Source organism: Frankliniella occidentalis, unplaced genomic scaffold (assembly GCF_000697945.3).
Source record: "Frankliniella occidentalis isolate FOCC.00 unplaced genomic scaffold, Focc_3.1 Scaffold31, whole genome shotgun sequence".
Classification (NCBI taxonomy): Eukaryota; Metazoa; Arthropoda; class Insecta; order Thysanoptera; family Thripidae; genus Frankliniella; species Frankliniella occidentalis.
In genome coordinates, this window is record NW_026267161.1 from 1,029,126 (window position 1) to 1,039,756 (window position 10,631).

The 10,631-nt window shown below is 38.1% G+C and overlaps 4 protein-coding genes across 6 annotated transcripts in view; 2 read left to right on the plus strand and 2 right to left on the minus strand.

Annotated features, from left to right (window-relative positions):
* Positions 1–92: 92 nt before the first annotated feature.
* Positions 93–1,422, minus strand: LOC113211121 (ubiquitin-conjugating enzyme E2 G2). Its single transcript, XM_026429402.2, has 5 exons — positions 1,273–1,422; positions 1,110–1,191; positions 895–1,013; positions 675–815; positions 93–295 (listed from the first exon to the last, which is right to left on the minus strand). The coding sequence occupies exons 1-5, from the start codon at positions 1,313–1,315 to the stop codon at positions 180–182; spliced, it is 501 nt and encodes a 166-aa protein (XP_026285187.1). The 5' UTR covers positions 1,316–1,422; the 3' UTR covers positions 93–179.
* LOC113211119 (uncharacterized) lies at positions 1,350–7,553 on the plus strand. 3 transcript variants are annotated; one of them, XM_026429398.2, is made up of 10 exons: positions 1,350–1,490; positions 2,120–2,315; positions 2,382–2,505; positions 2,592–2,828; positions 2,938–3,201; positions 3,295–3,523; positions 3,638–3,754; positions 3,936–4,167; positions 4,253–4,391; positions 4,504–7,553. In XM_026429398.2, the coding sequence occupies exons 2-10, from the start codon at positions 2,200–2,202 to the stop codon at positions 4,636–4,638; spliced, it is 1,593 nt and encodes a 530-aa protein (XP_026285183.1). In that variant the 5' UTR covers positions 1,350–1,490; positions 2,120–2,199; the 3' UTR covers positions 4,639–7,553. The 3 variants fall into 3 exon arrangements, with proteins under 3 accessions (XP_026285183.1, XP_026285181.1, XP_026285185.1); XM_026429396.2 differs by lacking the exon at positions 1,350–1,490 and adding an exon at positions 1,513–1,662; XM_026429400.2 differs by lacking the exon at positions 1,350–1,490 and adding an exon at positions 1,528–1,657.
* A 73-nt stretch (positions 7,554–7,626) lies between these two features.
* LOC113211120 (protein twisted gastrulation) lies at positions 7,627–10,126 on the minus strand. Its single transcript, XM_026429401.2, has 5 exons — positions 9,800–10,126; positions 9,292–9,521; positions 8,991–9,209; positions 8,698–8,899; positions 7,627–8,608 (listed from the first exon to the last, which is right to left on the minus strand). The coding sequence occupies exons 2-5, from the start codon at positions 9,518–9,520 to the stop codon at positions 8,452–8,454; spliced, it is 807 nt and encodes a 268-aa protein (XP_026285186.1). The 5' UTR covers position 9,521; positions 9,800–10,126; the 3' UTR covers positions 7,627–8,451.
* A 213-nt stretch (positions 10,127–10,339) lies between these two features.
* LOC113211122 (lipopolysaccharide-induced tumor necrosis factor-alpha factor homolog) overlaps positions 10,340–10,631 on the plus strand; it is a 2,985-nt gene continuing 2,693 nt past the window's right edge. Inside the window, exon 1 of the mRNA XM_026429404.2 lies at positions 10,340–10,462. The gene's annotated coding sequence lies outside the window, so the exon portion shown is untranslated. The remainder of the gene's footprint in view (positions 10,463–10,631) is intronic.

A 10,631-nucleotide genomic window follows, 5' to 3' on the forward strand; every position in this document is an offset into this window, starting at 1 on the left:
CAACAAATAAATATCTCAATTAGATTTTATAGATGACGATTTATGTAATTTTATGAGGAGAATGTGATACTGTATGATGTAAAATAGTTCAATTTAGATGTTGAAACAGTATTTCTTATTACACTAACCAGTAAGATAACAATTATTTAACTTACATAATCAAAAACAACAACAGGTTATTATGAGAGGCCTAAAGTTTTCCGAACAATTTTTTCAGCTATCCTATTAAACTCGGCACGATCTTCTCTCCACATTTTAGCAGCATCAACGTTAGCACCACTTTCATCGTTAGGCTCTGTAATCGAGAAACAAAAATGGTAGCAATTATTAATTAAGATATATCCCAAAAGTTAGGGAAATTGACCATTTCACCCAGTGGCCACACTGGCGGTCTTCCGGTTGGTACAACGTCTTTTATGATCTAGTAAAAGACTGGAATATTTAATTAAATGAGACTCCTGATCGCTGCTTAGTTGTCAGATAGCCCGTCGCCAACCAGATAACACATATTAGGCTGCCTCCAAGAGCCACAAACAGATGTGCAAACCAGAAGACCGCCAGTGCGTCCGCCGAGTGAAATGGTCAATTGCCTTGGTATTTTAAGAGACCTATGAGCAATATACAATGAAAATTTTCATTGAAGTAGAGCTGAGACTTTCTTGTATTGAAGTTACCTGCTAACATGCTGACAACAGACAGTAAGATTTTTTCAACACTTTGAACTGGACTCCAACGCTCAGCACTTGATTCGTAGCCCATAGGATCATCACCAGGAGCGTGAAGTATTGATATACATACTCTTCCGTCAGCGTATACTTCAAAAAGAAATCAGAATATATTGGATAGGGCATTTTGTAATTATTTATATCAATATGCCATATGTGAAGGACTTACTGTTGGGGTGAAACATCTCGCAAGTAAATTGCATTTTGGGAGGACTTAAAGGATAATCAGACGGAAATACCAGCTTTGCAGGAAACACACCACCTTCAAAGCACGTCCCTTCTGGTCCTCTGAAATAGCAGGAAAAAAAGGGGGAAGAACACAAACAGAATAAGAGTGAAAGCAAACACAACAGAATGAGTTATTAATATGATTAGCCCACTTACGTTATTAGAGCTTCCCACTCAAAAAAATTTTCTTCATTGATCGGTCCAGCAATGATTCCTTCAGGCGGGTTGAGTGTCAATTCTAAAACAGATTGAAAAACTTTTTGATACTCTTCGTCTAACCTATAAATTCAACACACTCATGACACATCATAATTATTACGTTTATATTCTGCCATAAGTCGACGAAGAGCTGAACCAGCCATTTTTGAACGAAATCAGAGTTCTTCTTTACGAACTTCAAAGCACTATAAAGGACAGTCACTGTTATCAAAACAAATATGCAGGTCGAAACCTAAACAAAACAGTCTTGGTGGGTTGGCGCTCCGTCTGTTTTTCTCTTTTGGATGCTGAAGTTGGCAGTGGCACCGAACAAGGAAGGTGAGAATACACACTAGCTAGAAGTGTAATATTGTTTATTTTAATTTTCAGCGTATTTTCGGGGCTCTCACTGATGATGAATTTCCTCCGCATTACCTCTACTTACGTTTAACTTGTTTTCTAAACCATTATTTTGACGTTAAAGTCGTAATTTATCCCTTCAAAATGTGAGGTACTTTCCTTCTGCTTCTGCTGACTCCTTCGGGCTATCCAATGTAAACACCATGACAGCAGCAGTGTCTGTAAACGTTTTTGCCCATCTTCCGGTTAAATACTTTTACCTTTTTACCCATTCATCTACATGTATATAATCCACTCTGCCTATTGCCTTTGCAACGCAGACTTTTACTTGCACAATACTGCTGTAATTTAATTTAGATGTCAACCACTCTTCGTGTAGCTGAGAGTTAGAGTTACCTTCTTCCATTGTTTGAAATTTTTACCGTTCTTATGAAATTTAGTTCTATTTCTCATTAATGTGTTCCTTTATTCAGTCAATTGTATGTAGTTTTCTTTGTATCTACTCAATATTTATTTGCTTAAAAAAATATGTTTGTTTGTTTTGCGGTGTTTTTGCAGTCACTTAAAATCCAAAAGTATATATTTGAGCCTATGTCTGTTTTTTCAAGGAGTTTGAAGATGCCAGATAGAAGACTTCCAGGGGAAATACGAGGGGGTGTTGCTGTGGCTTTCCAACAATGTGTTTAAAATGAAACAGCATGCAGGGAACAGTAAACCACCTCCAGCCCGAAGTGCAAGTTATGCTCGAGCCCATACTGAGCATTTGGCACACCATAATCTTCTCTCCATGGATTTATGTGACAGGTAAAGCAACGCATTTCATATTGTTATGATAGTGAATAGTTTGTTGTATTTGGGTGTCTTTTCTAGTGGTTTTATGGTGACCTCTGAGAATTGTGGTGATATTTCACCATCCCATGGAGACAAAATTTCTGGGAAAGTGTCTTCAAAAGACATAAATGAATGTATTTCAGGATGGCTCTCATATCTTCAGGTAAACTATAATCTTTCAAGTCTCAATGATATCCTTGATCTCTCGTGCTATCCTGTTACTTTAAAAAGGGCTTTCTTTCATTCTAGAATTTGAATGCCCTATGTGGATCTGGCTCTCGCTTGTCACACAGCCTGGGCTCCCTCCTTCCCCCAGAGCATCAGTCTGCCTGTGGAGGGAGAGCTGTACAATGCCAAGCTGCTTGGGATGACCTATCTAAAGTGGTAGCAGCTACAAGTAGCAGTATTCGCTCTCAGGTAGTGCAGGCACTACAGGAGCTGAATGGTCAAAGTCCGGGAGCTGCATCCAACCAAGAGGCTGGACAGGTATGTCTGTTGCAACCTTAATCTGATGGTCAAAATGTTGTTGTTGTTGTAGTTGGTGGTGGTGGTGTTTGCTTTTGGGGGGTATAATTTTAGTATATCAACTTTATAGGTGCTGGCACCTGCCCAACAAGCAGTAGTATGTCACAGCTTAATGACAATGATAAGTCTCCAATATCAATTTTGCATGGCCTGCTGTGAATGTTTGGGAATGATGGCACCCTGTCACTGTTGTGTGGGCGGAGATTCAAACCAGCAAAAAGCTCATGACTCTGATTGTATTGTGACTACTCTTCAACATTATTTCAATCGATTGTATGTGCCATCAACTCCAACATCTAGGAGTCCTCTACTTTTTCCTCTCTGGCCTCTCCAGGTAATGTTTTGAATTCTGCATCTCTCACTTTTAGTAGTATTTGCATTGTGTAGTTACATTTAAAAAGTTATTAAAAATCATTAATTTTTTCAGAGTCCTCAAAGACGTTGGTCAGAAGCAGCAGCTCGTGAAGTATCAGGGTCTGGAATCGGTGATACACTTACAGCTGAGGATGGAGGGATGCGACGTTGGTCAATGCCATGGGATTCTAGTGGTCAGAATGAGCAGCATGGTCAGTGGACTGGTCGGTTGTATCAAAAGGACAAATTGACTGTCCCGGGAGGTATTGCATCACAAGAAAGAAGCAGATCAACAACTCCAGGTTTGTTTTATATTATATTCACAATTTTATTTTCATTGAAAAAACTGGATGAAGCATGTTCTGTTGGTTCTTAATCAAACATGGATACAACTTAGACTTTTCATTTTAATTCAGAATCTTTGTGGCAAACGTCTATGGCTAGTCAAGAAGAACTTTCAGATGTGATTTCTCTTTTATCATGCAAACCTAATCAACCACTACAATTGCACCAGCCTAGCCACCATATTCCAGGTACCCACATTCACTTTGTATGTTACTAGATAATTATTAGACTTAATGATCCAATCTTTAATTTTAGGTTTTAATCCTTAGGTGATGTTTGATATTTTACAAGTGGTCCTTCTTGCTCAACAGCTTCATTATGACTCATTTTAATCTGCTTTGATTTTTATCTACTATTTTGTCTTTGTAGGTGTAACTTTGACAGGCTGCAGTCAAAACAGCCCATCTCCAAGTCACCAACCAACTTGGGTGAGCCCGGCTGGGGGAAGTCCAAATGAAGATCGAATGAGTTTACGCCATGGAAGTGGTTCTCCAGCTGGTCTGGGAACAAGTCCAGGAAGATTATCCCCACACCAACATCAAAGTGGGCAACAAAATACTTCCCATCAGCAGCCAACACACCAGTCCCATATTGCAATGGGGTGAGCATTATTCTGCTTTTAGTGCGTGCTTAATAAATTTTAAAAAAGCTATACCTATTTTGATGGTAAACTGGTTGTATTCTAGGTGGACTGAGTCCAGCTCTGTTGGCTCTCAACATCACCCACCAGACATTGCTCGTAAAGGCAGCTCTTCTGACTCCTCATCTTTGTCTTCATCTCTCTCATTGCATAGAAGCTCAACTTCCAGCTCAGATACTGGAATGGTGAGAGGAAAACTGATCTTTGTTTGCAAACCAGTTATTTTCATGTAACATGAAATTAGTGTTCCTAAATTTCAAAGATATGTGAGTCTCTATGTGGACTTTTCTTTTCTAGGAAAATCGATCACATTTATATTCAATGTGGAGTGGTGCAGACCTACCATTCATAAAACTTCCTGAAAACAGCGAGCTTCGTGAATATCCTATAAGTCCTCGTGGGAGTCCCAACAGTCAACGTTATCCACAGTGAATTATCATTGTTATGTTTTCGTATTCGTTGGGCAGGTCCCACGTTGAGATCATTGAGAATGGGCAGGTCCCATGTGTAATAACATACAGGCTTTGCTTTTCTATTCTATTTGAAATAAGTCTGTATGTTTTAGAGGGTTTGCCTCTAGTGATTTTCTTTCCTACAATTTTTTACATTTACTTTTTTTTCTAAATTTTTAAGAAGTAACAAGTTGTTTTTGGTTTTGGTCTTGCTACAAAACACTTATTATGTTCATTGGTATGTACTTGGTGAGGAAGAATAAGTGGGGTATGTCCAAATGTCATGTCATGTGTTTCCTGTGGTTGCAGCAGATATTAAGATTATGAAGATTTAATTTAAGTAAAGGGATAATCCATCCATTGCCATTCATTTGTGTTTTTTTTTTTATTTTCATTATCTTAATTATCAATCAAAAGAAGAAGATGGAAAACTTTTGACTTAGTGTGGGCTGGTCCCACAACCCTCAGGTATGCAATAATCTTTTGTACTTAGCTTTTATCTATGAACAGAATACGTGAGTATACAGTATTTGCAGTTGTATGTGTTTTGAATAAGTATAAAAAACTATATAAATATACATTAAGTACAAATGTAATCAGGTTTCTTTTAACCCACATTGCTGCTTAAGTGAATGTGCTCTGATCCACTTATGACAACTGTAAGTTTTGACGGCTTGTCCTTAAGTCTGTGAGAGACTTGCCTCTTGCTAAAGTGTCTATAATCTCCCTCTCCCTGTCCCAACTTCGCTCACAGCGCTCAAAGGGCACATTCTCCTGAAGTTAAATTGATATTGGAAAGATTCTTTACAACAATACTGTACTGTCTGAGCTGCAATAACTGGTAGATCTCACCAAGGAACCATTCTTGGTACCAGTTGGTTGTTGCTGTAATTTAAATTTCTTTTTAATTATCTTATTATAAAGTTTGTGCCATGTTGACAACTATTTCACCCTTAATTGCTTTAAAGTACTGGTAATTACCTTTAAAGTATGAAATATAATACTCACTAAACTTGAATACTCAAAAATGGGGGAATGTTGTTTGATTCTTAAGGTTTAGTCTTCTTGTGTTACACTCGGTGGGTGATTTGCACAATCCTTTTCTTCTAGTTATACTGAACCAGATTCAGGTGTACGGACAGGTGACATAGGTGACATATTCACACTGAGTCATAAGTCGCCACAGTATGGGCAATAATAGGCAAGCCCTCTCGCACACCTGAATCCCACATAGTTTAACTGGGGAAAAAAAGACGGCGCGAATCAACCACCCTGTATGTTGTACAAGTTTTCTTATCTAAAAAAGTCCTGAAATATGGATTAAATTTATCAGGATGGTAATAGAAAAAATTGAGCGGAACAATAAGTTTTTAGGTTTGGCTTGTTTTATATCCTTCTTTTTTGACTAAAAAGAACAAAATACTGAAAGCCTAATGCTTCTTGTATCTGCATGAAATGTCTAATTTTTTTTCTCCTATTTTGAGGGAGCGTCCTTTGTACTTTAATTCTTGATTAATCTTTTTGTTTCTCTGGATTTTAGGTAGAGCATTGACATAAAGCTGTTATAGTCTCCTGTTTCAGCTTAAAATTCGCAACAAATTAATAGATCATATGAAAAAGTAGATCAAAAGGAAAGCCCAATTTCACTTGAGGGGTTGCCTTTGTTCGTGATTATAATTTTATTTCTCCCTCTAAAATATCCTTATAATAATAAACCTATAATTAGTAAATGGTTTCTTAAGGGTAACTGAGATCTTCCCCCTACAACTTACTATTTATAAGCTCTGATACATGCCTGGAAACATTGACTGCAATTACTCTAGTCCTTTATAAATCATGCGCACATTTGGTTCAATCCTAGTATTACATTTTTTATACTTATTCTTCCTAGTTGTTTGTATTGTGTTCCTACATTCAGTATGTGTTTGCTTTAAGAACTCACCTTTTCTTTTGTGATGTTACTGTAGTTTGTCTACTAGTTTTACTTCATTCAAAGATTTTATCTGGATTTGAATTTATTCTGTTTTCATGCCGGTCAGTCGCACCGAAACCATGTGTTATGTATGTAACTATGCTCATCATATGATTATCAATCGAAAAAAACAAAAGCAAAAAAAAAAAAAAAGTTACTTTTTTTTCTTTACTTGAGCATTTTAAGAGCCATCTTTTATTGATACAATTCTTATTTAAAAGTTAGCACAAAATCAAAATGATTTCTACTTTGGCTGTGACCCCAGGATTCATTTATTGCTTTCGGCCATCCAGGTTCTCCTCAAATCATTAATGAATCTACAGTCAGATATTTAAGGCAGCTGTATTATCTAGTCTGAGATTTTAGGCCTTAGCCTATTACATGTAATTGTGCTGTAAAACAACAAACTAAAAAGAAAACTTTGAAAGGTGAATGAGCAATACGTGAAGTTCATTAATTGGAAGACGGAATCACCCTTGCAATCAAGGTGTTGTCAGAAACACCATTTGACTGCCCATATACTTGCCTAGTTATGATAATACTATACTTTAATGTGGAGTCCCTCCTCAAAATTGAGATCACGTGACGCAATATGGGGCTTATGACTAGATCAAACCAATTTTGAGGGGAGATTAATTTTTACTTTATTGAATTCTAATTCACAAGAGACTTCAATGTTTATGTGCAGTCATTATTTTTTTTATTTTTTTTATATATTGGCTTAAAACATATTTGCGGACACTTGCTGCTCAGTTCACACCATTGAAGCTTTAACATGTTTGATCCAGTAAAATGTTTTGTTCATTTACATTATTCATTATTATGAATCAGCTTAAGTTTGTCTGTTGAAATACTGCAATACAAATACTATTGTCACTTTGTAGAAATATTATACAAAATACAGGATTTTCAGAGAATCATAACTTTCAGTCTTTACGTTTTTCATCTAACCAATAGCATGGATATGCAACATCCGCTAGAAAACAAACAAGCATATCAAAACTCAAAACAGTGGGATTTCAATTTTATTTTACAAGATATCAGGTCTATGACAATGGCTTATATTTCATTCTCAATTAGATTAAAATGTACCACAGAAATAAGTCAAGGAATGCTTTCACATTTCAGTTAAATTTCTTCGGGCTTTTACCCAGTACTGTATGGCACAGCTTACAATAAGAGAAGATACTGTAAAGCAGCCTTCATATTGTAACTTCCAGCAACTGAAATCTCTTCCATGTAAAATTCAAGGGCTTATCACTTAATTATTCCTACCAACATGTTTTAACACATTCAGTGCGGCTGGGCATCATGGGGGTTGGAGAAACACTGTACTGAACGTGTTAACTGTTTCAGTCAAGTTCTACCTAGATTAATTAAAATTATCACAATTGCCTCATGAAGAGTCAAGCCATGATAAATTGCTCCCTCAACATAGCTAAGGGAGCTTAAGATGTTCAAAAGTAAAATCAAACCTTAACACTTAAGTAATAAAAAAGGACGGAATAACTTACCTTAGTATAACATTAGTGTGCCTGCACACAGGTCACTAAAATGAAAAATGGGATTCCAGTTTTCAATGGAATAAGAACTTACACTAATACCACCACTAATTATTTACAGTCTACTTGATTAAATTTAAATTTCCAGACAAGGATGGCAACACTAATGGTAAGAATACTATTTTAGCAAATACTGAAAATCTGAATATTTTGATGGTCTGAATAATTTTAAGAAGCATATCACATTCCTGTTTACCTAGAATATGGTTGGAAAGATTTAAAATCCATGTGTTTGAACAAAAAATCAACAAAATCACTATCATGGCAAATGCGTTCCCAAAACACCACTTGATTGAGATGTCATTGCAGCAACAGCTGCAGATGCTGGTTCATCATAGTCAACATCATCATAAATCAAACTATCAGGATCATCATCAGGAATAAGGGAATCCTTCTCCAGAGGGCACCTCAGACATCTGTTCAAGATTTTAAAAAGAAATATACATAGGAACAGGAAAAAAATAGCACAAACATGTAGTATGAATAATAAGGTAGGATTTCATACCTGCTTTCGTTGATACCATAATTAATACATGTTGCACCTACACATTCACAGCAACCATCATGGAACCAGCGGTAACTTGATGCACCAGTGGACTGGCATGCCTCTTTACACTTGTTCCAGGACATGCACTGACTCATATATGCTACAGTACAATTGAATGTTGCAACATCCTTTCTTGGAACTACTTCTTGTTCAGAAAATTCTGTATTAAAAAATCAATTATTAGTATTATTATTATTTCCTCAGTGAAAATGCTTATATTTCATCAAATATAAATCAAGCTAATCACTAACGGGTGCGATATTTGATCTCCTTTTCAAGATTTGGCTTGTAATGAGCATTGTTCAGTTCAACATCAATCGGGAATGTCACTGTGATCCATCGTTCCTGGGCATCTGGCTCTGAGCCCATCAGAGCTTGGAATAGTTCAGGGATAGGTTCTATAAACTCTTCCACATGGCTCCTCTTACTTAAGGCATTGGGGTTTGTCTGGTTGGGCTTGGGACACATTTCTGCCCCAAAATAAATCCGTTAAAATATATTAAAAAATAGTTAACTGGACCAAAAGAGAGGTGATTAAAGCTCAATACATACCAACACATGAACAGCATTCTGTATACAGATAGCTGAGGCAACTAAAGCATTCTTTGCAGCAACTGCAGTTCTTGAGATCACATTTGCATGATTGAGTTAACATACATTTACTCACAATGCTTGCACACACAGCTTCATTACAACTGTCAACGGAATTCGGGCCCAAAAAATCATCTATACCGACCCACAGAATGAAAAGTGAGGCCACAAGTCCTGATTTCCAGATCATTCTGCAAACAGAAAAAATGATTTAATTACTCAAAAAATGTCAAGGTACAAAATCTATGATCTACTAGTGACTCTTTTAAATGATACGTTTGTGGTTATGACAAAACAGAAAATGGTATGAATAACATTTTTATTTTTATCAACTGGCTTATGTTTATAATTAACAAATAAAACAACAAAATGTGGCATACATAATAAGAGGGTGTAAAATCAGTAAAATCCACACACGCACACACACACACAATGCCCACAGCAGAAGAGCACAAAACTCCAGACATACCTGTTGGCTTTCTTTAAAACGACTGCAACAAATTATCAGCGGAGGAATTCAAATTATATCGTGCATGAACGATTTCTGATCGAAAAATTCGCAGAACAGCGGAGGCGGCGCCTCTACCACCAAGAATGCAACAACAAGCAAACAGACGGGGCGAGAATGAAAAAGCAACACGCTGATGCTGCAGGAGCTGCAGCTGCAGGGCCTCGTCTCGCTTCTTCTCCTTCTCCGTCTTGGAGAAGGGGCTTGGAAGGGAAGGGGGTGCAAGAGAGACACACCGACAAAGAGCACGAGATGCGAGAGAGAAATATCGTGAGCTAGTGTGTAAGAGCGAGAACGACACGAACGGAAAGAGGGAGAGGGAAATAGGAGGTCAGGTGACCGCCCGTCGGGCATCCGTCGCGCGCGACGGGGCTGTTGGGGGGGGGGGGGGGGGGGGGGGGGGGGGGGGGGAGGGAGAGGGATGCACTGCACTGGCGCCAGGGAGGAAAGGGGAGGGGACCACCGACTACCACAGCACAGACCACCTGTGGAGCCAGGACCACCCTTACCCTTAGGACGCGAGCACGCGAGCCCGACGCCCGCATTTGCCGGCCACCGGTTCATCAAGTCCTGCCGATAAGTCTGATCACCAGAAGAAGCAGCAGTTCGGAGTGGATTGAAAAGGTATTTCCATGGCGGAAAGGTCTTGAAATCCTTCGACAAGCCTTGAGAGAACAATTAGTCTGCTATCTAACGCAGTCTCCAGTGAAGAGGACGAAAACCAAAGGAAAGTATATCAGCATTTGTAGAAAGGTAGGCAACCCACACTGCACCCCTGCACCACTTCAGCCAC